General features: G+C 43.8%; 2 protein-coding genes across 3 annotated transcripts in view; one reads left to right on the top strand and one right to left on the bottom strand.

The window, feature by feature from the left end:
* Positions 1-16,480, bottom strand: part of LOC307230793 (growth/differentiation factor 11-like) — a gene marked incomplete at its 3' end in the record, with an annotated part of 21,467 nt that extends 4,987 nt beyond the window's left edge. For both annotated transcript variants that reach the window (XM_080001233.1, XM_080001234.1), the window contains exons 1-2: positions 15,905-16,480; positions 1,936-2,309 (exon numbers count right to left, since the gene is read on the bottom strand). In XM_080001233.1, coding sequence (XP_079857359.1) covers positions 1,936-2,309; positions 15,905-16,331 — 801 coding nt within the window. In that variant the 5' untranslated portion in view covers positions 16,332-16,480. The remainder of the gene's footprint in view (positions 1-1,935; positions 2,310-15,904) is intronic.
* Positions 16,481-18,751: 2,271 nt separating this feature from the next.
* On the top strand, positions 18,752-25,414 carry LOC307231008 (uncharacterized protein). Its single transcript, XM_080001534.1, has 6 exons — positions 18,752-18,926; positions 20,951-21,025; positions 21,119-21,157; positions 21,600-21,761; positions 21,990-22,073; positions 22,610-25,414. Exons 1-6 carry the CDS (start codon positions 18,828-18,830, stop codon positions 23,171-23,173), a joined length of 1,023 nt encoding a protein of 340 aa, XP_079857660.1. The 5' UTR covers positions 18,752-18,827; the 3' UTR covers positions 23,174-25,414.
* The last annotated feature ends 2,481 nt before the right edge of the window (positions 25,415-27,895 follow it).

The following is a 27,895-nucleotide window of genomic DNA, read 5'->3' as shown; positions in this document are numbered from 1 at the left end:
TCATTTCAGTCATAATCATGCAGTCCTACTTCAGAATAACCACTGTTAGTTGCGGCGTAGGAAACCCACCCACAGCCGCAATCACCACCCGATCATAGAACTACACTGTAACCAGGCCGGAACAAATGAACTTGCACAAAACATACATACAAAACACACCAGAACAGAGAGCCACAGCATCGTCCATTGAAATTGAACGAAAGGCCCCCACATTGCTGCCTGCATGTACCCCTATTATTTTTATCATTATTATTCTCCTTGGCATTTTTCGGGCGAAAAAGTGTCTGGAACACGACAACCGCTGGATCCACGGACACAGTTCAAGTGTCGTTAGAACCGGGCCGACGCCTCAGACTTCTCGCGGTTCAAGTTTCATCCATATCGATCCACATGCAGGGCAGGAATTAGTGGGGGAAAAAAAACAAAAAAACTATGAAATCTGACCGGAAGTAGCCAAACGTTAGCGAATCGCAGACACGCCAGGGTTCCAAAACCTCCGGTCGGGTGGCGCAGAGGGGTGAGTTTGCTGAGTGAGACGCTTTGTGACGTCACCGTCGAATTTGTTATGTAGGTGCAGGTTGCGGCTCTCGACGTCCATTTGCACCATGCGAGCTGCGCAGTGCGGATTCCATCGCTCTGTAGTGGTTACAAACCGCACAGGTGTGGGTGTCTGTATCGTCTTACCTGCACGGCGTCGGCGGAGCCTTTCGAATGATGTTTTATCTCTTTTGCTCTTTTCATGAATGAAGGCATGCTGTTCCCATCCAACCCTGTGTTAGATGCGGCGTCGTGTCCCTCCTCACTTTGCGGGATTCGAGGAAGCCCTGAGATACAAACTCCAGGAGTCCTCGACGCATTTTATGGACTCGAAACTGCGTCGCGTCGGAAAACTAGGATGCGGAAGGCTATGAATGATCACAGGAAGTGGTCGCCGCGTCGTTATGTCACTCTGTTGCCCCACACGGCATCAAGCGGTCACGCTTCCGCCGCTACGTCGTCATTGCCCGACACGGCACCAAGAGGTCACCTGTCCGTCACTGAGAGCGCAGCCCTATTTCCACAGACCACAATGTGAGTTATAACAATGCAAAGTTCTGGTTTACAGGCAAACATGGAGGGTTGTTGACTGGAGGGTTGCGCTGTGTAGACTGCATAATGGTTGCACCATGGGACGAGCAACCTGGAGACCACAGACTGGGGGAGCCCATGCTGCGTTTAATGTAAGCTGGGAAAATCATGTTGCGTTTCATAGAACCTGGGAAACTGTAATACGTACCAAACACGACTAAACTGGACTCCCTATATTTCTGCCTGCAGATATTATTATTATTATTATTATTATTATTATTATTATTATTATTGTGATATATTCCAAGCTAGTTGACCTTTTCTTTCAATGCCTTCACTGTGAAATAAGTCGATTTTTGTTGGTGGTTGATGAACATTGGTCTTAATGATGATGTTTTGAATTGCAGATTATATCCGTTCATTAAAGAAAGGAAATGTCCAAATAATTGGAATAACAATCAAATCCAGTTCAGCTCAGGATCTTAAGATAGCCATTACAAATGTATTAAAAACATTATTTAATATTTTATATTAAATATATGTCTATATATAATTAGAATTATATGTCTATATATTATACATACTGTATATGTGTGTGTGTGTGTGTATATATATATATATCTATATATATATATATATATATATACACACACATACACACACACACACACACACACACACACACACACACACACACACACACACACACACACACACACACACACACACACACACACACACACACACACACACACACACACACATATGATTGGTCATCTCAATTGGCATCCAGATGATCTGAGCTGCGTTGGATCGATCGTTGCGCCCTAATCCCCACGTCCCAGTGACAGGTCTGAGCGTCCTTACCAGCCCCTCCTCCCCGGGTCTCAGCGAGGTGACCGCCAGGTCATTGCCGCTCTCGTCAAAGGCGTTGATGTCGATCCCCCAGTTGGTGTGGGGCTGCTTGAACCAGTTCTGCAGCACGTGCTTAAAGTCAATGCTCTGCCAGTGGCCCACACGGGAGTTGAGCTCGATCTTCAGGGAGCGGATGCGGATGTGGCGGCTGCCCTGCTCTGTGACGGGCTTCAGGCGCAGGATCTGCAGGTAGACGGTGGAGGTCTGCTGCAGCGGCCGCAGGTACACCCACAGCTGGGCCTTCAGCACCTTGGTGAACATCAACTTGGGGCTGAATTTGAAGAAGCAGCAGCTGGGCTTCCCATCCATCTGCACAAGGGGCTCCGCTGCAGAATGGGAGTAGAACAACAAGACACATATTACAATGGTGACAGGAAGTGTGGATTACTACTTCTGATCTTGCACACAAGTACATTCAATTACAATTTAAGACCCATATAAAAATTCTAATTTGATTAAAAGAAAATCTGTGTAACATTCACGGGAGGTCCTCAAAGTTCAAAGGGACATACTTGTGGAAACAAACTACTGTATATGAGGAATATCAAGACAAACATCGAAAGTATGAACAAAAACATTCATTCAGGTTTCTGATTTTTGTAATTGGAGCAAACGAAAACTCACAAACCACGATCTGAAAATAATCTGACTGTCACCAATCCAAGAAAGGGTCCAAGGATTGGTAAATATGGTTTCATTTCCAAGTTTCATGGAAATGTCAAATTTACATGAAGCTTTGCTAAAGTATTAAGGAGTAAAGCTGAAAGAAGGGGACAGCAGCTCTATGCGGTTTGTGGAATCAGAAAAAGGTATATCGGTACGCCAAATAATAGCCAAAAATCATACATCTCCACACATTTTCTTAGATCAGCAACTCCAACTAACACATAGTTGCTCAGTGAAGCCAACATACAAACCTCTCTTTAAATACAGTACATTTAAAACAGAACCAAGGTTTATTAAATGCACACATGATTCATGATTAATACACAAGAGGAATGTTTTCATAGAAAGATCTGGCACTTTGTCTACAAATGTGATTCTTAGATGTTGATGTATTCTCAAGTTAAGTTAGTAATTACATCAAGGATGGAAGAATACTTGCATTTGCATGTTAAAACAAGGCTCAGTAACGGTGGCGAGTGGCCAGATGGTAACCTTTGATTCCCATGGGCCAATAACCATGAAATGGTGGAGGCTTCCTCAGCATTGGCCAAAACTAAAACATGGAACAGTTTTTTGATAGGGGACGATAAGAACTACGAGAAACACATTTTGGATTAAATTTGGATAAACTGTGGTGGACAGAGTAAGTTATTTTTTTTTGTTTGTTTTTTGTTTTTTTAAACAAACTGATTTATTCCTGTTTGGGTTTGTATGATCAGCACCTCATGTCAATTCTGCACAGTTGTTAATTTACATAGACTTCCATCTGAAATAATGAAACCCATCCATTGCATTCATACATTCATTTCCATGGAAAGCATTCATTTATTAAGGGAAATTTATTCTGCCTCTATTTGGCATGATAATGCAGCCACTGAGTATAATAGAATATTTAAGAACTGCCACCCCCCGCCCCGCCTCCCCCCTCCCATTTTGAGAGAGCATATTTGATATTGTCTATGGAGAAGGCTAACTACATCAATGTTTGTTTTGAAAGTAGTGTTGTCGACATTGTTGTTCCATTGCAAAAAAAAAACCTGGATGGACCTGTCAATCATGACTAAATCTGAGGTTGCTCAGGCAACTTGCACATGCTTCCTGGGTCAGAAGGTCATTTGGCACCTCGGCCTAGTTAAGAAATGGGATCAGGGGTCAAAACCGTCAGCCTATTTACATCTGCAGGGTGCTGGGGAGGGTAGTCCTAAGAGCCAGATTGAGTTTGAAGGTCAAGGTCGACCCTATGGCAATGGTAATATGTCTTTCTTCACAACAGACCTCTTCACCAGAAAATCATTTTAATTATTTGGGATACGACTGAACTGATTCAGCCTTCATTTCTATTTTTTTCCTTAACACGATTGGAGAATCTCCAGCCGGTGACGCATTGTTTATAAACCCTGAGCGGACGAAGACAGAACACTGCACAGGACTGTTTTTCACACTAAACAAGTGTAATTGAATTAGGGGCATGCATAGAGATATACGAATTCAATGAGGTACGGATGAGCTATCCATTAGAAGAGTCCAAGAAAATATTGAACAAGGGCCAAGCCGGGGACAGACGTGGTCCTTTAGCCTGTATTTGCAGGGGACAGTCATTAGCGAGTGTAAATTATACAGTGTCTCACGCTGGACAAACAATATGTCAATGTTCTTCGGATGGGTTGCTGGGGTCACAGCAATTAACGTGGATGGTGTTGTGTTTGCTCATCGGCACCAAACTGGAAAAGAATGACTCTGCAGTTTACTTTGCGTTTATTTGTGGATTCTATTTTGTTGTTGTGTTTATTAGTAGCCATCGGCCTCGGCCGGACATTCCCCGAGCTACACTTCTGCAAAAAGCGCCCGGGGCTTTCACCGAAACACGAGGAACAACCCGCTGCAACACTCAGCCGGTCCCCGCCGGAGAAAACACTGTGGTCCACTGAAAGACCCGAGTTATTAAACACACATGCACAACATATGAACTTCATCATGCCTAACAATGACTGCATTGATTGGTAAAAATCAATTTGTGCATCTATATATCTCATATGTCAACGGGTAAGTGGGGGAACCACAAAGTTTGAGGGCCCCAAAAAGAGCCTAATTACAGTCATTATTTCTGCAGAACTTTCCCGCTTAATAAACGAACAATGGTACCTTTTGACAAACTGACAAAAACCAACTGGACACTTAAGCCCCACCTGAACTCGCCGTGCCCCGCTGCCACATGCAATGCTGATTAATAGTGGCCACGGCTTTACTGCCAACGGAGCACAGGGCCATTTATATGGCTTCATTTCCTGTACAGGTTACTTTATTATGGGTCACTCAGCACTCTTTCTTTCCTTTTTTCTCTGTTCTTTTCAAACTTCAGTAAAGGGGAAGGAACAGCTCAGGTTTTGTGTACAGCACCACCTACTGGAGTGGTGACATGTCCACCTTACGTTGTGTTGTGTCAAGCTGAAGGTTAGGTTCGGAATTCTCTTGTGTATAATTTAAGGGAACATTTAAAAAAATAAAATAAAAAAATCCCAACAAGCACGTATGGACAACGCCTACATTTTTCCAATGGAAAGAGGGTTGTTTGGTTTTCCTTCTCGTGTTTCCACCGTGCTTCATTATTTCAACAGCTTATTTCCCTGTGGTATAATTGCAGCATATACAGCGCATGAATTTTACTGCCAGCACACAGCGGGCCTGCAGGTAAGACTATTGAACATCTGGCCGGCTCCCTGGGTACCTGTCTCCTGGTTAGCTCTGGGCTTTCTATGTGCGCATGTTAAAAAAGAAGAAAAAAAAAAAAAAAAAGACTCATGAGGTATAAGGCATAAATTATATTTATTCACCACCCCATCTGTCCATTTCAATACTAGTATGGCCGTTTCAAAGTGAAACACTTTATAAGAGCCAACAGGGGGGACACTGCTGTGCGGTGCAGATGAATTGAGAAAATACTGATAAAAATAGAGAGGGCGAATGGTTATGTATTGAAAACATACTTTAACATTATATGCAAATTTATTATATAGAACAATGGGTAAAATATTCAATTTTTTGAATGGAGATCAACAACTAAACATATCTAAGAGTGGACAGCTTGTTTTGACCTTCAATTACAATAACAATTACAGTAACAAAAACAAAAAGTATAATCTGTTCACAGCATCCTCTGCCATAAGCACATCAACATGGTTTACATATTATATACATATTTGAAACCAAGTAGGCTCAACACTTGCAGTTATAAATTCAAGGAGTAGCCAAGCCTCAATACCCGCCTGTTTTTTAGACTTACCCAAAATATTCATCCAAGCTTAACTACCTCTTGACACAGATCTTCTGTGAATGACGACTGGCATGCTACCGGCACTGGAAGCAAACTTTTGAGGATGTTTATTTATTTGTGTTGTCCACGCGTCAGTGTGCAGCAGAATATGCCAATTGTGTGAGATATGCTTCTGAAATGGGGTGGGGAGAGGAATGGTCATCTTTTGTTAAATGTCCGAATGGATAATGCATAATGGTATAAACCTAGATAGGGATTTCATTTGCATATATATCTATATTTTCTTTTCGTAATGGGAAATGCAAATGTGCCATTTTGTGGTGAGTGTGTGTTTGGAAGCCTTGGTGTTGAATAAATGTGACTCTAGGGGATCCCCACGCACCTCAGCATATTAATCATCGTGACACGTTCACGACCCTTCTAATAAGACAGGGGCCACAGTGCACCCCCTCAAACATCCCATCCCACCCCAGCCCCACTCCCTCTTTGTCTCTCGGCCAGTCCCAGGGGACGGGAGAGGGTGGTGGGGGAGGCAGGGCGCGGGGTGGGGACGAAGGGGGGTGTGAAGTTAGACCCCCTCATTCAGAACCCCTCCCCTGGGACAACGGCAGGCACAAAACTCCTATTAGGACTTAGCACAGTAGCCCCCCAGGAGCAACAAAAGACACCTCCTAATGCTCCCTGTTCTAGCCCAGTGAACACACAGACATAGACACACACACACGCCCCAAACTGACTGCCCTCCAAGCGCAGATAGGAAGCTTGGGATAATATATTTGTGTAGAAACCTTCTCACAGGAGCGGGTGCACAGTGTGTCAGATATTAGGAATTAAATGTGGATAAAACGTGTATATTATCACAGATACATACCTATATTTACATATGTATATAAGCGCAGACATGTGCATACAAATATATACACTCCTTTTCAAAACACCGTGACAAGAGAGGGACAGACAGCGACACAGACAGCCATAAAGATAAGAACGAGATAAAGAATATATGTGCACTGATCTGCAATAAGGTGGACAGCTGGACAGCAGGAAGCATGCTGTGCTATTACTGTGTGTGTGCATCTGTGTGTGTGTGTGTGTGTGTGCGCGCGTCTGTGTGTGTGTGTGTGTGTGTGTGTGTGTGTGTGCATGCATGTGTGCATGCGTGTGTGCGTGTGTGTGTGTGTGTGTGTGTGTGTGTGTGTGTGTGTGTGTGTGTGTGTGTGTGTGTGTGTGTGTGCCTGCACATATTCAGGAGGTTAAATACATCCACTGTTTCTTTTCATTTTCCCTGCTTAATACTGACTCATTTGAAATTAGACAGCCAGATTTTGCTTGCTCCTTACTTAAATGGATTTTTGGACATTCTCTTTAATTCAGTGCAAGTGTATGTGATTATTTCCTCTACGCTGAGGACATTGATGGAGTGCAATAATGAAGACAAAGCAAAAAGGAGCTCTCAAACTTTTAGTCAAATAAATAGTGCGTGAGTTGCGCACTTACTATAGCATCCTCATGTACGATAAATCAATTCTGGCACTGTTTCATATCATTCATTTCATTAACTGAAACCACACGAGGGGAGAGGAATATTGTCTTGTCACCCACTCTCCAGCTAGTGGTGAGGAGAGTGAATAGGTGATGCCAAAACTTTTTGGAGGTGGGACTGTGAAGCTCTGTCTTCCTCAGATCCCCACATCCAGTTTTCCATCATACAAGCCCTGCATAGTGACTTTATATCTTCAAATATGGGTTATAGTATATATATATATATATATATATATATATATATATATATATATATATATATACACACAAACACACACACACAGTGTGTAGGTCTGCTAAATCTGATTTATATGGATGAGTATGTCTATTGTCTGAGTATACTTAAGAGAGAGTTTATTGAGTAAATAAATCCTAAACCATCAGCTGACAAAAATAGGACAATGAAGCTTCAAGAGTAATTAAAAGTATAAGAGTATAAAGTATAAAGTATAAGCATAAAAGTATACAACATAAAAACATCACAAACGCACACGTGTGTTTAAACTCTCCATCACATCAGCATCGTCGTCCGCACGTAACTATGACTTCCGTCTTCAAGTCAAACTCTTTACAGGACTTGGATTTAATGGAACTACAACAGAAATACAGGCAGTTATTGGTATTTATTAGTATTTATTCGTATTTTTTTTATTCGCTGAACTGACTTTCCTCCTACTCTCTGACAACACACAACAAATGTAAGCACAAAACTGTGAATTCTAAGGCTCAACAATTAAAACAGACAAATATGCTTCCTGGTAGTCAACGCGCCGCTTGCTGACAGCAGATAACAATGACAGATGAAAAATTAATTAAATTCAAATAAAGTAATTAAATCACTATTATCATTACCAAAACTTGGTCACATTATTATATAACTGTTCCTAGGCTTGTACAGACAAGGCATCATGTGACTCAGATGTGGAAATTAAAATGTATATATTCGAGGCTTTACACTGCCATATGAACTAATAGTTAATATCTTAGAACACAAATCAGAACGGTAGGGGTCATTGACTGTCCGCCCTGGTCCAATTAGAAGAGAATAATGTTGTTTTGTCTTTGTGCCGTTTATAGATTTTTCTTGCTTTTACATACTACATTATTTTAGGATCATGCACCAGCGTGTGGTAATTCCTGCAGGTTTAATGGAGCATAAATTGTCACCATTTAAACTCGTCAATGCATCATTTAACAAACTGCACCTTGGCGGCTAAGATACATTTCCACGCCATAAAAGTGGACGGAAGACGGTTCCCGGCCCACATCTAATGACACCAATGATGCAGAGCACCAGTCTGTGACAGCGGTGATGATAGGGAAGCAGTGTCTGAAACCTGAGGTCGCGTAAACATTTTCCCATAATGCAATGCACCCAAAACGATGCTGCTAGAGCAGGGTTTCTGTCCGTCAATGGTCGACTCCTCAATCCATGCATTAAATCATCACTTGTGTCTTTGAGGCTTGAGGTGTGGTCTGTGTTTTGTTGTTTGGTTTGTATTTGTTTCAAAAACTAATATCTGGACTCTGTTACTGTGTATACGTAAGAAAACATGACCTACAGTCTTTCAAATATTCCTAGAAACCTTTTCACTTATATGCAGTTTTTATCACGTTCAAATAGACACAACAAACCCTGCCACCACAGCAAATGTCTTAAAAGTGAAAACATGTGAGAATGTTTATTTTTGAGGAAATTCAGTGCAGCCAAGCTGCTAGATACTTTAAGTCTAGCAGACGCCCAAAACAACATCATCAAAACCAACACCAAAAAATTTAAAAATATCAAGCCCCAAAAAAACAGAAGTACCAGTGTACCACATCATCAATATATCAGTGTACCGCAAGGTAATCAGGAATATAGACTGACAGACAGACAGACAGACAGACAGACAGACAGACAGACAGACAGACAGACAGATAGATAGATAGATAGATAGATAGATAGATAGATAGATAGATAGATAGATAGATAGATAGATAGATAGATAGATAGATAGATAGATAGATAGATAGATAGGTGGATCTGCAGAAATTCTCTCTACTCATATTAATATCAGTCCTACACGAATGAATCCATAGATCGTTTCAATCTACATTCAGGTCACCTTCATGCTCACTATGTAATAACTATGTAATAACTATGTAATGCAGTAATAAAGATGCATTATTATATTACTCATCAAACTCTTACAAACACACAGATGCTGTTTCTCTCTCAATCACACACACACACACACACACACGCACCCACACACACACAACACACACACACACACACACACACACACACACACACACACACACACACACACACACACACACACACACACACACACTACCTAAAAGTCTATCACAAATATGATAGCTCTACACGCGTCCAACCGAAATGTTGAAGGGACTCGGTCCTCATGAGAAGCAGAGCAGGCCTTAACAGCCAGGGTGCCCCTGTAATCTGGATCACAGATGTCCGGACACTGTATTCTGTAAAGTGTTCTGTTTTTCTCTTCAAACTAAATCATGGGCCTCTGTCTTTCCCTCCCCAAGTGATATGCATAAATCAAACTTGGCCTTTGTCCCTGAAGAACATTAGACATTTAGGCAACGTGCTTTCCGTAATGAACTTCCTGGGCTTATCTGGGCCGGGCAACAGAAAATGCAATCACAGGTGATGAATATAGCGAGGCGCCGCGCTCTTATCGCTACGGAAAGGGGGCTAATTAAATTTTCATGTGGATAATCATGAGGTAATCCGCCGTTAACTGTACATCTTCCAGCGCTGTAGGGTCCTGGTGGGATCCGGCATTATGCCCATGCAGCATTTCCTCTGCTTAAATGCTTTTTAGGATTAATGGACTCTTCCATAAACAGATCCGCTGCCCCGCACACACAGAGAGCGAAACACATCCGTCAATAACAATCCTCTCAATGATCTTCTCACCCCCCCACCCGCACACACGGTCACTCGTGTTCCTACACAGGGCTTAATTACTGGTGTCAAGTAATTATTTCCTTTATTAGTGAAACGTAACATCTGTTTTTGGTCTTTTTAATTGTACCTATAAAACCCCTCAATGATTTCTGTCCCTTTAGGATAGGACCGGGCTGCTTGTTGCTCCCTGTGGACTAACTTCATTCCATCCCTCCACCCCCTCTGCACTCCCCGCATGGGCCGCGGCGCACCTAACTCAATCAACCTATTTAAATTCCTTCTCACACTAAATGAGGAGCACACAATTGGCCAGTGAAAGCCAAGCACGCAGGTGGCCTTGTTTCACTGTGACATTGACTACGGAATATCATAGAGCAGGGGCTTGCGCCTTGTCGCCTGCAAACTGCACTTCTCATTTCACCTTCGTCTCGGCCTAATGCGCAAATGACAGGCTCCCCGTTGTTGTCTTTTTTCCCTAACAGATTTGTTACTAGACTTCAATTCGAAACCAAAACATTCCCCAAACGCCTGAAGAAAGGGACGGGCCCGAGTGACTGTTTGATGGGAGCGTGGGAATAAGGGAAGGAGGGTGGAAGGAGTGAGATTCCAAAGGTCCTGGGGAAATTTCGTCGCTGTATTAATAGACTTTGGCCCCTTTGAAATTTTACGAGCCATAAAGTTGAGAGCGTGTTGTGCAATTTCTTCAGTCCCTCAGAACTTAAAAGTTTTTTTGTTGTTGTTGTGTTTTTGTTTTTTTTTCTTGCTTCTTTTGAACAAACCGACGTGGGCCGAGTGTCCAAACAATTCATCAACAAAGGTTTATCTTTCCCTTGAATTCCCACAACTAATTCAAGCGGGTGAACAGAGAGAACAGGTGCCATCGTCAAACAGAGACCTCCGTCGAATAAATAAATCTATAAAAATCTCACGTAGTCATCAACTTCCAGCAAACACTGACAAGTGGCTGGAAGACGGTCCGACTTCTGCTGCTTTGTCCTTTTAGCGCTCGCCCTCTTAATTTTTATGGTTCCTGCACCTTCAGGAAATGACCCTTTTATAGGGTCAACACTATAAAAGACTTGGTTTTTGTGGGAGTGGTTAGCGGATGAGTCTGTGGTGTGTGTGTGTGTGTGTGTGTGTGTGTGTGTGTGTGTGTGTGCGTGTGTGCGTGCGTGCGCATGTGCGCACGGGTGTGTGTGTGTGTGTGTGTGTGTGTGTGTGTGTGTGTGTGTGTGGGTGTGCGTGTGCATGTACGTGCGTGAGGGGTAAGTGTTCAAGTTACTACCGGTTCGTCTTTGCTGCCAAAGAAAGAGACTCGATGAGGTTAATAGTCTCCTCTCCCAATATACCACATAGCTGTGAACTCTGTGACCCTTTATGTCAATAGAACTTTTCTGTGTGTGTGTGTGTGTGTGTGTGTGTGTGTGTGTGGGTGTGTGTGTGTGTGTGTGTGTGTGTGTGTGTGTGTGTGTGTGTGTGTACATGAGAGTGCCCTGTGTCTCGGCATCTGTGCACATGCCAAAATGCATGTGCACATCTATGCCCAAGTTTGTCCTGACATGCTCCTTTGGTGCGTACACAGTAAACAGTTTGAATTAGTTTGGGGCCTACATGGCAGGATCACACAACAATAACAGCGCTGGCGTGTTTTCCAGATTACAGGCCTGGATTAATAACAAACAAGCCTCGGAGTAAAGTCGTTGCAGCTGATGACGACGATGCAGCTCGCAAAGCCGTGTGTGAAACTGCTCCACATTCTTGTTCGGTGCAGTTTAGAATGGATTTCTATCCCTCCACTTGGTTCCGGCCAAACTCCTCAAAGTTTTCCTCGGTCACAACGAGCGCTGACTTATTTTTCAGCCCGGCGACGCTTGTCAACAAATTAAAAAAATGTCACTGAAAGACGACGAGAAAGCCGGGACGGCTCGTAAGCAAGTGCTGCTCTCTGCTGGATTGTTCGCTCCTGGGCAATCACAAAAACTACCGTCAAAAAACACTGCAAACATTGTGCGCGAGGCAACGCCGGCGATTTAGATCTCTCCACACACAAGAGTCCCACACGCAGAGGTCGCTCCTGGCAGGTAGAGAGCCACACGGAAAAGAAATAACTTCACTTCCCTTCTCCCAGCATGTGCGAGGAATTAATGGTTGAATTACGGTGTAAACATTCTGAGAGAGAGAGAGAGAGGGAGAGAGGGAGAGAGGGAGAGGGAAGGGGGGGGGGAGAGAAACAGATATAAAGGAACGGGAGCTCATTAATAGGAGAGGAAGGTCTGGTCTTCCTCCCGTGGACAGGTGACAAATGAGACCCTAAAGGGGTCAATGACTCGTTCACCTCAGGCAAAAACAGAAACTATGCACAGAAACGCACCGTGTACGTGTGCAAAAACCCACCGCCCCAAATATGTATTCATGCACACAAGCACACATGCACAAACACTCCAACTAATACACACATATACATATTTACAAAAATACACAAATATGTATCGACATGAACACAAATTGGTGTTGTTTTTTTCTTTTACAGCTCACGGCTAGATGTGTGTATAGAAAATTCCGACAAGTACATCAAGTTGCCTGGATGGAGACTTTATATATTGGCTTGTCAGCACCCCACCCTGACCACAGCTGACCCCCAAACTGCTCAGAAATTCCACATTTCCAGTGCCCGAGCAAGAGAGCTGAGGAGCTGACTTCACAACACACAATGTATGGAGGGAGATGTTTTCGCACATAATGTACCGCACTACGATATAAATAGCTCCACTTTTCCATGAAATTTCATAGTAACCCGGAAGCATGGACCCTCTCAACCCCCACTGCGGCACCCACGTACCTTGAGTGAATACTAAGAAGCAACCACCCTGGCACCGGTCCAGTTCAGCACACTGTGTGAACCCACATGGCCCATCAAAGGCAGCGCGCACGACCATGAAAGGGTGATTGGGTTTGAGGTGCGCAGGGAGCAGCGTTTGAAGTCCTCCCTCTATCACAGAGACGGAGGAAGCACTTTTGATCCTGTGGGATCGCTAAGATGCCACGGGCAAGAGAGAGATGCACTCATTCTCTCAACTCCTGCATGAGTGGCGGAGAAACAGAGGGAGGGAGGCAGCGGGAAGGTGTGTGTGTGCGTGCGTGCGTGTGTGCGTGTGTGCGTGCGTGCGCGCGTGCGTGTGTGTGTGTGTGTGTGGGGGGGGGGTAGAACAGATGAGAGGAGGAGGAGGAGGAGGAAGAGGAGAAGCAGCAGAGGATATGAATTGCGAAGAGCGCTGAACAGAAGGAAGGTGAACCGCTATGACAAGAAACTGTAAATACCTGCAGCCACATCTGGGCAGATGTGAAATCCACATCCCTGGCACGGGAGCACTTTATGGATTATGATCGTTCAATGATAGTGTGTGTGTGTGCGCGTGTGTGTGTGTGTGTGTGCGTGCATGTGTGTGTGTGCGGGGGGGAGTGTGTGTTGGTAGTTGTGTGCATGTTGGGAGATCAGATACATATGAACTTTCACATTCCTGTATTAACACAGTTGGGCAGCAGGATGACCCCAAGACTCCCTAAAAGTTGTCTGTCTGTGTGTCCGTCTGTCTGTCGTGCATGAAGGGATGAGCACCAAGAGTGCAGATGATGGTTTATCACCATGGAGGGAATAAGCTTTTTTTATAGTTCCGATGGAAAAATATCCATGTGAGAACATCAATCATCAACGTGTGCATGTACGTGTGTGTGTGTGTGTAAGATTTTGGATTCGATCAGTGATTAGAGGATTTTTCAGTATAATACAAAAGTTGTGCTGGAGTTACTTGATGTAAAAACATGACGTAGACAACATCAAAATGACGCCGTTTCGACCAAATCAAATTCCGACCCCCGCTGTCGTGTCCGCCTCGCCAGTCCCTCAGCGGCCGCCCTCTTATCGGTCTAGTGATCGATCGATCTAAGGAAGACGTTTTCCAAAAGGCCAATCTAAATCCGCACAGTTGGGTTACAGTTCATCAAGTGTGATGCAAATAAAATAAATGCAATGTGCCAAAAAATCTTGAAAATGCATGTGCAAAAAAAACAACAAAAAAAAACAACATTTTGACATTATATGAAATCTCAGTAAATATATATGACATTTTGGCCTCCTATGACTACACATGCACTATAATCATTATAATCAAATCGACCAGACCGGATATCTAGGATGATCATAGACTGATTACAATCCAGTACATTGATATAAGTTGATGTGGTGCATGTGGTGTGTGTACAACATGTCCACCCACACTAAAACACCTCTCTCTATGAATGACTCTTTTTTTTTTTTAATTGTCAAATGCATGTTCTTCACCAAAGCTGAGAAGTTGCACCGTGCAAGGGACCAGAGAGGTGAGCCGAGTCTTCCCGCACGCAGCTTTTTGTTCGTATTGGTGGCAAAAAAAACAAAAAAAAAAACAAAAAAAAAAACGATTATTTTGCGGCTGTTTCGCTCTCATTGTGCAGAATATATTATGTGTGTAAATGTTGTTGAAAGGTCACACACTCCCCTCGACCCCGAGTGTTCCTCTGTCTTTGTGAACCCGGGCTGCGCCTATAAACTTCGCATTTAAAAGGCAAGTGCGATCGAGGGGTGGGGCGGGGTGTGCGGCGGGGTGGGGCGATGCGTGGGGACAACAATGGCAGCTTTTTGGACACACTTTTTCTCACTGCGATGAACAGCAGGGAGCCCGGTAGAGAGCAGCCCCCCACCCCTCCTATAAAAGAGCGATAGAGCCCAGCTGCCGGGGTTCAGCCGCGCTCTTATGAAATGTCTCCGCAGTCTATCTGCCGCACGGGTCGCGGTACTAAGGACCGCGCACCAAACCAGCGCGTTTAGAGCCCGTGACGTCAGCACGTGACTCCGACACCTAATTAGATGCAATGCAAAAAAAAATTTAAAAAAATAATAATAAATAAACAACAACAACAACAACAACAACAATAATGTGCCGCTGGGAACGCAGCAACCGCTGACCAAATGCCGCCCGATTATCATTTATTGATTTGTGCACTTGACATTCACGCGTCCGTCATCGGGTTCCCGCAAAGTCGAACAAAACACCGGCTCCTGCGCGTCCGAAACGTGGAAAAGGTTCTTAAAATAATACGACTGTACACATTGGGACCTCGAGGGCCCCTGGACCACAATGCCAGGCTGGAACCAGATTGAAGACACATCAAAACTGGGTTTATAATCCAAAAGGACTTTTTTGCCAAACCCACGAAGCATTATTATTATTATTATTATTATTATTATTACTGTTATTATTGTTATTTTTATTACAATTATTGTTACTATTATTGTTGTTGTTGTGGTTGTTATTATCACAACCAAGTCAAGAGCAATTCCTTTAACAGGCACCAGAGGAAAAAGCCTTTTATAGATGATTCTAAAAACAGCAGACGATGACATTAACACAAATGACCCAATAAAGTCATTTGGCGACACTTTCCGCGTGGATCCGTCGGGGGGTGTTACTCACGCTCGGAGGCCATGGTGATGACGGACTCCGTGGTGGCGTGGTACTCGTCCTCCTCCATGAACTCGTCCTGGGAGGACGCGTCCCCCTGGAAGTCCTGGTGGTCCAGGAGCTGCTGCAGCGGCGGCGCCTTGGGCAGCAGCTGGTTCACCACCTCGCGGCTGATGTTGGGCGCCTGCTTGAGCCGCAGCTTGCTGAGGATCTGCGACTTGATGGTCTCCAGCCGCAGCACCTTGCTCTGCTCCCGCCACACGCACGCCGAGCACTCGCGGGCTCCCCCGGCCTCCTCGTCCAGGAGCGACAGCCCGTGCGCGTCCGTGGGCGCCTCGCTGCTGGCCGCGGGCGGCAGCAGCAGGTTGGGCTCGTCGCTCCCCGAGCGTCCCAGGGAAGCCAGCACCGTCAGGCACAGGAGGAAGTTGTACCGCGGCATGGTGGCGGCGGCGGCGGCGGCGGCGGTGCACTGGTCGGGCAGCGCAACTTTTGGAGAGTTTGGCTTATCCTGTGGGTGTGGGAGAGCCCCCGTTCTCTGAGATGCTTTACCCCCTCACTTATGCATCCGAGAGGAAGGAGATCTGGCGGTGGTGGTGTTGCGTGGTCTATTCCCAGTGCGGCGGCTTGAGCAACAAATGCACCCCCCCCCCAAAAAAAAAAAAAAAAAAAAAAAAAAAAAAAAAGGAAGAAGAAAGTGCGTTTCAGTGTGGCAGTTTAGGTCAAAAGTATTAAAATCTTTGTCAATGATGCATACCCCCCTGCTCACATGGTTTTTTGTTTTTTTTTGTTTTTCGTTTTTTTTTGGGGGGGTCTCCTGGCGGATCACAGATTAGTCCATATGGAGGTGTGAGTGTGCAGAAGTGTCACTGAGATGTGCAAGTGCGGCCAAAAAGGGGCTCTTTATATATCTGCGCTTCCCGGTGTCGTAATCCGTCTCCATTGGCTAAGATGACAACAAAAGGCTTTTAGGTCTGTCACCAAGTCAAGAGGGATGGAGCGGAGAGGGGAGCCCGGCTCGGGTCGGACCGGAATCGGCTTTTACTGTCGGTGGAGAAACGCGCCTCGACGGAGCGGCGGCCCCCGGGCCACAGCTTATTGATCGTATCTGATTAGTGATCAATGGCCTCCTCCTCCTCCTCCTCCTCCTCCGAACGCTCATTAAACACACCGACCCCTTCGTCCGGGACGCGTTTTAAGTTTATTTTATTTTTATTTTTTTGCTGAACTTGCGAGTTAGCTTTCTTCTCAAGTTTCCAAAATGTCATACTGGGGGGGTCCTCGGGGCTTTATTGGGCCCGACTTTCATCCAAGACACACAGCAAAGTTTCATTTCACGTGAGTAACCTGAGGAACTTATTCCCGTCAGTGATCTTAATTGTTGTTGTTGGTTTTTTTTCACTTGGGTGTTTTTAAATGAATGGAGCGACGATGAGAGTGATTCTTAATGCTTAACAACATCTTTAAGTACTATGTTTGTGTTGTGTGTTCCATTATTTATGTCATATTCTTCATCTGAGTGACAAACCGTGAACTTCACGATTCATTTCACCACTCTTTTATTTTTTTTAATTTTTTATACTTATATATACTTACCCCCCCCCCCCCCCCCCATTTCTTCATCTATATTATGGACAATGTAGTTTATGTCTCGCAGGAACTTGTAGTTTCCCCTCTGACGCACTTAAGATGTGGCCATAGAGGCTGCAACACAGGTCTCTGGTTGGGGAGGCTTGTTTGTACCAATGCTTAAACCGTCACCACTTGTGTTCATCACTGTCTTTATTCAGCTGTCAAGTGTGTAGTATTGCTGGGAAAAACGCGTCAATCTAAAAACGACATCCCCGAAAGAAAGAAGATCTTCAGCCAATGGACAAATTGTGACTTACTACTGCCACCTACTGGAGGAAGATACGGTTGTAGTTGCTGAGCGCACAGCCCGTTTACAGATAGATAAGGTGCGACGAAATATCACGTTTTGTTTTTTATTTATATGTATGTGTATGTATCTATGGTTATCGGCGTCACCTCCACTTTATTGGATTTCACCCCAAAGTAATGGCCTCCAGAAAGCATTTCACATTTCAACTTGATTTCGTTACACTTTTCCAAAGATCCTCGTAACACCCATATGGGAATCCTAGGTTGAGCGGTGTCCTGGCGCTACGCTGGAAGTTCGTCCTCTTTCCAAACCCTCAAAACCAATTGGTCGCCTATGGGATGTCAGCAGATGTGACCACTAATCGACACGTATAGATCGGTGTGCGTGGGTGAGAGTGTGTGTGAGAGTGTGTGTGAGAGAGAGAGAGAAAAATGTGTTTATTATGTTGGTGTATACTTCTTTATAGTAATATAATTAATCTTAAACTCTTTTAAGGGTCATTCAAATAGCAATATATGAGGGTGTTGCGGATAAGACTGATAATAAAACTATCATCGATATTGCAACGTTTTTGTTGTAGTGTGTAGTACGCTACGACTCGTTGGGTCGTGCATGGATCCACAAGGCAGCGCAAGTTGACATTGTGATGCATTCGGGGGAAAGTCGTAAATCGCCAAATCACAGAACCTGCTCCCGAGTAAAACGTGTTCATAGCCTCTGCACGGGACGCCATGCGCTGCCGTGTTCAATCTACAGTTGTTTGGCAAGTTCGGGGAATCTAGCAGCACACGGCCGTTACTTTGCTGTCTTCCAAGGAGGTGGTGCGATTTTTCCGAGTTCCGATTAGCCGGAACGCAGCACCCGCCTAGGTTATACAAAGCGGTTTTCCAGAGCTCTTTTGGACCCTCCGGACTTCCGTAGATCCGTAGCTGGGGCGTCGTCGTCGTCGCAACCCAGTCGCCGTTGGACAAACAAGCGAACACGACCGACGGATCAACGGTGGCCACCGAGGAACCGGATTATCTTGAAAACAAAAATAAAACGTCATCCGCGGCGATGCTCTCAGTCGCCGTAGACAGAAATGGCTCGCCGAAGAAGAGGAGCCTTTCTCGGGGAATCAGCGAGGACGAGTCTCTCCGCAGCATCATTAAGGAGGTGGGGCGGCAGTAAATCACGGCATGATGTCCGGACATGATCCGGACTGCGTATGGAGATGGTGGCGTATTAACCCGGCAGGTCGCCCGCCATTCTGATGACTAAACACGAAATGTGTTCAGTCGCCTTCCCCGCTCACGTCGTACGGGGCCTCACCTCGCCCCGTTGGGTCCCCGCGCTCGTTGTTTTCTTTGGGACTCGTACAGCACGGAGGGGGGGGGGTCCCGTCCTGGGCAATGTGCTACTCTAACCCAAAATAGTCCAAAACGTGCAGCGCGCTTTACAGCACAAACTACGCTGAAGGACTCGCGGACACGTGGGACAACCCGCTGCGGTGGCGCAACATGTCAGTTGCGTGAAAATGCCGCAAAAATTCACCTGGAAACGGTCACTTCCGCATTAAAGTGTCAGCCGAGTGGCTTCTTCTTCGCCGCTCGCGTCGCTCCCGCCGCTCCCCGGGCAACGCGCCCGTTACCGCCGCTGGTGGTGGGAAGGTGTATTGCAACGTTTTTGTTTTTGTTTTTTTGTATTGGGACGCGTCGCATCGTCCAGGTGAAGTCCAATGTTCAGGTATTTGTCACGAACAGAAATAAATATTTTACAGATGTGAGGGGGGAAAGTGCGGAGAAAAAAGGTTAACATAGACAACGTCGTTGATGAGGTTTCCCCCCTTTTCCTCTTAAAAGAAGACAGCATTAAAAACATTTGCAATGGGGAAAAGTGATTGGAAAAGCTCAGTGTATGCGCATCTTTTGCTGTAGTTATAAATAATAAATAAATAGATAGCTAGATATATAGATATTAGATGGATGGATATTAGATCGATAGAAGGATAGATATTAGATAGATAGATAGATATTAGATAGCTGGATAGATATTACATTGGTAGATATTAGATAGATAGATCATTTTCATGGACTCTCCAGTAAAGCTGTGGATGGAATTATTGGTCCATAAGAATTCTCCCTACATCTAATGGGGACTTACAAAGCATTTTAATTAAGTATGGGGAATATTATTCATTTATTTTTCGACATGCAACTCTTACCTAGATGCAAGTCTTTATTTATTTTGTTTTATTTTATTCTAATATTTTTTACAACCTCGCTTGCTTACTACAACTTAATTGTTTGAATATATCTTCAACCATTAGCGGGAAAGACGAAGGCACTCCGCTGACCGTTTGGATGCAGAGATGATCTTTTCTAACGCTTTGGCATTTGTGTTGTAAAGTGCGCCGTACCTCTTTTGACTGTTTGGGTTTGAGAAGCACTTTGCCAAGGACGGGGACACTTTTGACGGGACCCCGCTCTGCACAAGTCCCGATGAAAAGTGGGGGACCCGATGGGGCTGGGTCTCACCGCAGGACAACTGGCCCTGGACCTGCAGGAAATTACAGGGTGTCTTCGTTTCAAATTTTCCAGTATTTCCATATTGGAAAAATGATTTATTCGGCGTAATTTTTTTTTGTTTGATTTCATATTGCCATTTTTGATTTTTAGTTACTTTTTGGTTTATAGTATATTGGCTTTTTTTGGGGGGGGTCGGTTATGTTTACATATTGTAATTTTATTATATTTTTTAGTTTTATTACTTTATTATCTGTTGTTTTTATGTGATTGATCTAGCCATCCATCCATCACTGAACCTGATACTTAACTCACTTTATACTTAGTGTAATCCAAGAAAATCCTTGAATTTTTCTTTCTGAATTCATATAGGAAAAAAGTAATGATTAGATTTATCACAGGACCTAATCACTTACCTGACCTAAAGTAAACTGTTATAAGAACAGTTCATAGAATCCTTCAGTTAACAACCTTCCCTTTTCCTACCTAATACATAATACTGTCCTGTGCCAAATAGATGATCTGTCCAAAAATCTGTCTTAAATTTTCCTGGCACTTGGCTTAGAAAAACGTCTTCAAAGGTATTACATTTAACCTGCCGATCCCTGCAGTTTATATTGATTCCATGAGGCAGGTATGCTCTAACTAGAAAACTGACGTGTTTCACCTCATCAGGCGGAAAGTTCGACCCGGCGCCTAACGCGCAGTGACAGCAGAGGCGGCACCCTGAAGAGAATGGGTGGAAGTCAGGTGGGTTACATCCCCAAAAGACTTCTAAAATACTCATGTACTAATGCCAGGCGGCTGCTTTATTTCTGATGTCTCTGGTTTGTCTACTTGCAGCAGTCTGATCAGGACCTGTTCATGGGCCTCCCAGAAATGGTAATACACCTCTTATCTCCAAAATCTAAAAAACTGTCAGCTGGCTTTTCTAATAAATGTTTTTTTAGATCTATTTACTTTTTAAAGTGTTATAATATATGATGTCCCTGATTTTTGTTGCATTTAAATTGTTCTCATCGAGTTAAACCTTTTGTAAAATTTACAAAACATCAGAACAATAAGTGACGCCAACTTTTAAGACCTAGGGCTAAGCTCGACCAACAATTGCAATACATATATAAATATATTCTCACTAAATACACTTTCTGTCCTACAACATTTATCGGGGGCTGAGGCTCCTCCCGTCACACTGTCACACGACAAAGCGCTCGCAGGCAGATTTACTGGGGCCTCCTCGCCACCCACTGACTTGTTTGTGTTTGGCCGTACGGGCCGCTGGTGACACTGCCCACGCGGCCGTGTAACGGTTTGTGTCGTGCAGATGGAGCTGCAGGCCAGCTACGACAAGGCCGTGCAGGAGCTGTGTGGGCTGGAAGTGGAGCGTGAGACTCTGCTGTTCCAAGTGGACGTTCTGCAGGACTCCCTGGAGGGCGTGGAGGAGCTGCTGGCCGAAGCTCAGAGGGAAGCTGGGCAGGCCAACAGGGTGCGTCCACACCCACACTACCGCCTCCCAAACATGGTCGACTTCGAATTTGTGGTGTTGGATATTTTCTTTGGCCCTTTTGGTGTTTGTTTGTTTTTTTCCCGTGTCCCTTTTTTAATTTGAGGTGTTCTGTTCCAACAGAGTATAAACCTTGTTGGAATCATGTTTGTGGCCTTTTTAAAATGACGTGTCCTCCTAATACGCTGACGAGGCTTCCTCCATTTGCAGGAGTTGGAGCAAGAGAAAGAGGCAAAGAGAAAGCTGGAGGACACGGTCCACTCTCTGATGCTGGAGGTGGAAAGATTAAAAGAGGTAATGGGGAAGCAGAAAGGAGAACATTACATAATTTTACAAAGAGGCACAAGCTTCCTGAATTTGCGCACAAAGACTGACTAATGGCTTGTTAACGCATGCCAACTGTTGTGTAACGCGTGTGTGTGTGTGTGTGTGTGTGTGTGTGTGTGTGTGTGTGTGTGTGTGTGTGTGTGTGTGTGTGTGTGTGTGTGTGTGTGTGTGTGTGTGTGTGTGTGCGTGTGCTGAAGAGCTTGCTCAAATCGGTGTGAATAAGCAGACGTGGGTGTGTGCACACTGTCAACAGCAGCAGAATATATAACAAATGAATAGGATACATGTAGGCCATGCTTTTCAGATGGATTTAGCAGCTAAATTCCCTGTCGCTATGATGTATTTCCAGCAAACGTCTATTTTTTGTTGGTCTCGTAGGAGGAAACTGCCCTCCGTTAACCTCTGTCAAGAGTGTTTCCTCCCTGTAAAGTGTGTGCCCCATAAGAAGAAATTGTTGTAAATGCGTTGTTGATTAACAAAATAATAGAAATCTCTTTCTGCAGGAGAGGAACACGTTCACACTTAATGAAGATGAGCGCCGTGAGCCAGGTACTCCGCTCGCGACCCACTCATTAGTCAATATCCCAACTTCAACCCCCTACAGTTGCACCGATGGGCCACCCGCCCCCTCTTTCAGCAAAGGGAAAAACGAAGAGTCTCCCGGTGTTGCTTTACATACTCCCCATAACCACGTCACCGTGGACCCGCCGAGCGTCGGGGGCGGTGGCGGTGAAGGGAGCCCCCTCGCCAAACTCCACAGGATGGTGAACACCACGCTCGTGCAGATGCCCTCCCTGGCGCTGGTCAACCGTCCCTCCCAGGACGGGGTCTTCAGGCGGCCCGGCGAGGGCCACACGGAGGACGCGCGGGACGAGTCCCCGGAGAGGAACAACGACTCGGACAGCGTGAGCGCCTACGAGGACGCCTCCGCCGACACCCCGGAGCTGGAGAGGATGTTCGACGGTGACCCGCCGGCGGACGCGCCGGAGCTCCCCGACGACGACGACGTGGACGAGGAAGGGAAAGACGCGGACCAGCAGCATTCCGATTCCTGTGTCGTGTCTTAAGTTTTGTTTTTGTTTGCTCTCTTTTTGGGCAAGAAAAGACGGGAATGGGGTATGAAGGGCCCCTCTGGTTCCTTCTCTTTACGTTTTAGAACAGGGGCCTCAGGAACCTGGAGGTTTGGAAGGGCGGAGTTCCAGAAATAACTACACAATGTTCATTCATGACTTTCCGGGTCATTTCTGTCTTTTGTATTTTAAAAGCCTTCCCAGACTTAGAGGTATTTCACCAAATGATTTCTGCCTTCACGTCTGTGTTCATCTGGTCAGGGTTGTTTGCATTCCAAGGGTTAACAGGGAACAAATCAGAACTCGTCTGTGTACAAAATACAGACGTCTGCAGAAGTGTTTGTGACATATCACAGGATGATCTTGTCGGCAAAATCTGCGGATGAAAGGTTTTTTTTTTGTTTGGTTTTTTTTTTGTAGCTTTGCATAAGTCTTTTTAGTGATTTTTTTTTTTTTTTTTTTTTTTAAAGAATGAATGAAATACTAGCTTCATTTTCATGGACGACCGTGTTCCAAGAAGTCTTTAGTTCTTAAGCTATTTTATAAATATTCCTCAAATCAAACTTTTGGGAAAACTGACCATCTGAATTTAAATGGCATCCAAAGAGGTGTCGCCTTGTGTGGCCGGGGTCGTTTTCAGAGGTCACCGTCAGGCACTGGAAATTGCCTTTGGTTGAGCTGTAAATAAGGGAAACGAGTTTTGTAATTATTTTTTTTTTGTTGTTTTTAATTCATACAGCTAGTTTCATGAGGAGTAAAAAAACAAAACGTTTTTGGCGGAATTTGCACGTTTCTAAAGCTCTTGTACAGCAGAATAAATGGTGTGACTGCGTATCAGTGGATGAGACATTCCCTTTACGAGAGAGAGGACTTGACACATTTGGCCTACACTAGGCTGTGTTCTGCTGCATGGTATGGTTTGCACTCTTTGCTGGAAATTTAGATGAAACCTTTGAACTCTAAGGCAATTGTCAGGTTTTTGTATTTAAACCTAAACTTTGATTATAGACTTAAATTTTAGGGGGAATCGTAACCTTTTTTTGCCTGGGGATAGTCGCTAAGTAGATATATTTCGGTCACTGCTGGTCATTGGTTTGAACGCTTGCTGGTGAACGTTTTTATTTCAAGTATGGAATTTTTGAATTACTTAAGTGATAATCAAAGGGTGTTTGTTTTAAATAGAAGGACAATGTTTTTATATATATTTATGTTCCTTTTACCAGTTACTCTGACCAATCTCTTAAGTATGTTTAGGGCTTCAGGTCACAATAATCACATATTCAAAAGCGATAAGATGTCAGCCGATCTCTCTCCCAAAAAGCCTTTCTCTTAAACAGAAAATTCAGTTTGCGTGTTTGCCAAAAGCCACAGCACAACAGTGGTTTATTTTCAGTTTTGTTTTTCTATGTTGCCTAAATATTTTATATTCAACAAACGTAAAGTGCGTTGGTGTGTTTGAGTGTGCTCGGACAAAATTCTCTATGTGAGCTGTATGTTACGGACAATATATGCGCTCTAGGGCCATTTGAAATGCTGTAAACCTTTGAAGAACAAGAGCTTGTCACTGGTCATACGTTTTGCCAATATTACAATCTAGTTGAGAGAGAGTCCTGTTCTGTTGAACTGTTGAGGGTTTTTATTACTTTTTGCATTTGTCGTGTGGACCACATATCTTTCACATTTTTATGTTTTTGTTTTGTATCTTGAGCATAGTTTCCCAGATAAGTACTTGGCTTAGGTCACAAATCCTCATTGCTTACTGTACCCCGTCTCTTTTGAGTAATGATATTTGGGAACATTTTTGAACTAGTTGATTATGAATATCTATAAAAGCTGCTGAAGTTTCCAAATGACAATATTTCGACATATCTTTTTGGATTTGAAAGGAAACATCCATCCTTTAAGGCATGGTCAAATTCAGACTTCACTGAAATGTTTCATATTTCACTTATTTAAACAATTTTAATTTTCAGCATCTGTTGCATTACGTTTTGAGGGAAAATGCTTAAATATTCATGTAACTGAATATTGAGTTATTTGTATGTGCTTTGTGTTTGACTTTGTAAATGCTCAAAAATATTGGGCTTTTCATGTAAGATTTGCGAGATTCTTTAGTAGTTTGGTGATTTTAACTAGGATTATGACTTGCGCAATTACTGTAACGAAATTGCTGTTTAAATAATATAGTAAACTACACAAATGAATGCTTTACATTTGAAATACATTCCAGAAAATAAAGGATATCAAAGTATTGGTGTTGATGAGTTATTTGATTTAATGCCCTTCATAAGCATTAGGGACTTTAGCCACTTAACATTTCAATGCAAATGTTTGAAATTAAAAGTAAAGTAAACTTTCCATGAAATTCTCATTTTACAAATACAATATGCTGCACCATTTAGGATAAAAGTTATAATCTGAGCAGTTACTTTAGATTTGGTGATTGGAAAGGTACGGGAATGTAACATTGTTTTAATGCTCAATCAAAGTGATAACCCAGTCATCCTCATCAGGCCTCTTATTTATGCTTTTGTTCTTCTGACTAAAACCGCTTTCCCAAGAATGCAAATGAATGATATTCTGCACAGCAGCTCAGTGCACGTTCACATCATCTTGAGGTTGATTCTCCTGATGGTGGCACTATAGCAAATTTCTGCAGTTCCAAAAAATGTTAAATTAATCAACAATAAGCCGCAAGTGCTACAACTTTGCAGCTATCACCTAAATGTATGCTAAGGTGCTAGACCACTTCCATGCACTGCAACCTATATTGGAAATGATGAAGCCCATCACTCTGATTTTAATTGAAATGTTCAATTATTTCAGCTTGTTCAAATAGACTGTGGCATCCAGCTGGCCTTTATTATGTTTTACAAACATCTCAACACCCACCTTGAGCTTTCTCCTATTTAATAAATGAAGACAAAACATACACATTCATAATGGTCTCCCCCCTTTGACGAAGTGACAGTCTTTAAAGCAGCACTATGTCACTTTTGGGATTTGGCGCCTCTTCAGTTTCTGAGTGACATGGTACCTTTACGCCACGGTTTTTACGAAAATAATTTATTTTACCGGACAAATTTGAACCTTATCGGTCACGTTTCAGTAACAATCTATGTTATAAATACAAATATGTGTCGAGGACGCGGGGATCGGCCCCCTGCTGCCGGTGTAGGTACCGGATGTGCTCGGCCTGGCAGATCGGCTCGCACACGCCAGTCGAAGGGGAAACAAACCCCGCGGCGACATGAGAGTGAGTGCCAGCGCGCCGGCTGAGGTGTGGGTGCCCGGTGCGCCGCCGGCCCGTCTCATCCGTGGTACCGGGGAGGTGGAGCCGCTACATTTTGGAAAAAAATAAAATTTAATTACCGGGGCTAAACATCAAGGAAGTGACGTAGTGCCATAAAGCAACGCTCTTTTCCAGCGGTTTCGTAGCCGAACACAGAAGTTACAAGGTGCTAGAGCAGGCGTTGGAGGGGTGGGTGGAAAAGAAAGATGTGCCGTTCTCTATATTACAAGTCAGTGTACCATTAAAATGATTTTGAAGCTGTTATTTTATGGTAAAAATGTTACATAGTGAGTGGGGCTTCGGGCCATTCCACGGTGTTCATCATCAATTTTACTGCAATTTAACTTAAGAGTGCACATATTGACTGTACATCTTAAGAGAAAATTTAAATACTCTTCCCTTTTACTAATCCCTGTCAACAGTAAAAAAAAAAAATTGTAGGAAATGTATAGATGCAAAAAAAAAATAAAAAAATCACACTGTAGTGTAGTATAGAATTGAAGGTTGACAAGGTTATTACCTCCATCTCCCTAATTCTTTTTTATTTGTCCATGAAATGTGACTTTGCATACTACTAAAGGAGATGAGAGTTTCAGCACTACTGACAGTACTTTACATGCTTTACATTTGAAGTGCATTCCAGGAAATCAAGGATATCAAAGTATTAGTGTTAATGAATTATTTGATTTAATGCCCTTTACATATTAGGGAGTTATACATTGGGGAGTTTGTGAACTTAACAATTCAAAATACAAATGTTTGAAATTTGATACGTTTTTCATAGACAGGTCATTTTACAAATACGATTTGCTGCACCACCTAGGATTAAAGTAATATTCTAAGCATTTAGTTTAGTTTTGTCACACAGTCTGGTATTCTAGTGCTCACCCGCCCCGGGGCTCATTGTGAGATGTTTCATCCCGCCCACCGTGGCTTTGTGACAATGCATTTTCCACCAAATCCAAGGCTTTATTTTTAGAATAGTTTATTTATCTTAAGTAGGAGCATGCTCTCAACCCATAAAGGATCCTCCAGTTTATCAAAAACATTCAAAATCACCACATTTGTAGCTGCATCGTTTTCACTGGACAGGAAGGGTATAAAAAAAAATGTTATCTGAGTCACCCGTAACTTTAGCTGTCAGCTAAATGTAGTGGAGTAAAAAAGTTGTTTTTTTTTCTCTCTGAATGTAGTGGAGCAGAAGTATAAAGCTGCATAAAATGGAAATACTGCAGTAAAATACAATAACCTCAAATTTGTAACTGAACCTGAGCTGGGCCGGTCTATTTATCCATCTGTTATTTCTTTTCCGGGCTGTATACGCTGCTTACAGTGGCAGGCGGGTGGGGTTGCTGCGGTGGGGGTGGGGGCAGTGGGCCTCGCTCTGGTTGTCGGATCCGACGTCGGGGGCGGAGTTTATCCTCAAG

The sequence above is a fragment of the Zeus faber genome (genome assembly GCF_960531495.2).
Source record: "Zeus faber genome assembly, chromosome: 5".
NCBI lineage: Eukaryota > Metazoa > Chordata > Actinopteri > Zeiformes > Zeidae > Zeus > Zeus faber.
The sequence above is the reverse complement of the archived record's forward strand: the minus strand, read 5'-3'. Positions and strand labels throughout refer to the sequence as shown.

Excerpts from the sequence above, each read along its gene's own strand:
- LOC307231008 (XM_080001534.1), top strand. The coding sequence starts at position 18,828 with ATGCTCTCAGTCGCCGTAGACAGAAATGGCTCGCCGAAGAAGAGGAGC. Across the intron at positions 21,026-21,118 it reads AGAGAATGGGTGGAAGTCAG|CAGTCTGATCAGGACCTGTT; the intron begins GTGGGTTACATC and ends GTCTACTTGCAG. Across the intron at positions 22,074-22,609 it reads AGGTGGAAAGATTAAAAGAG|GAGAGGAACACGTTCACACT; the intron begins GTAATGGGGAAG and ends CTCTTTCTGCAG.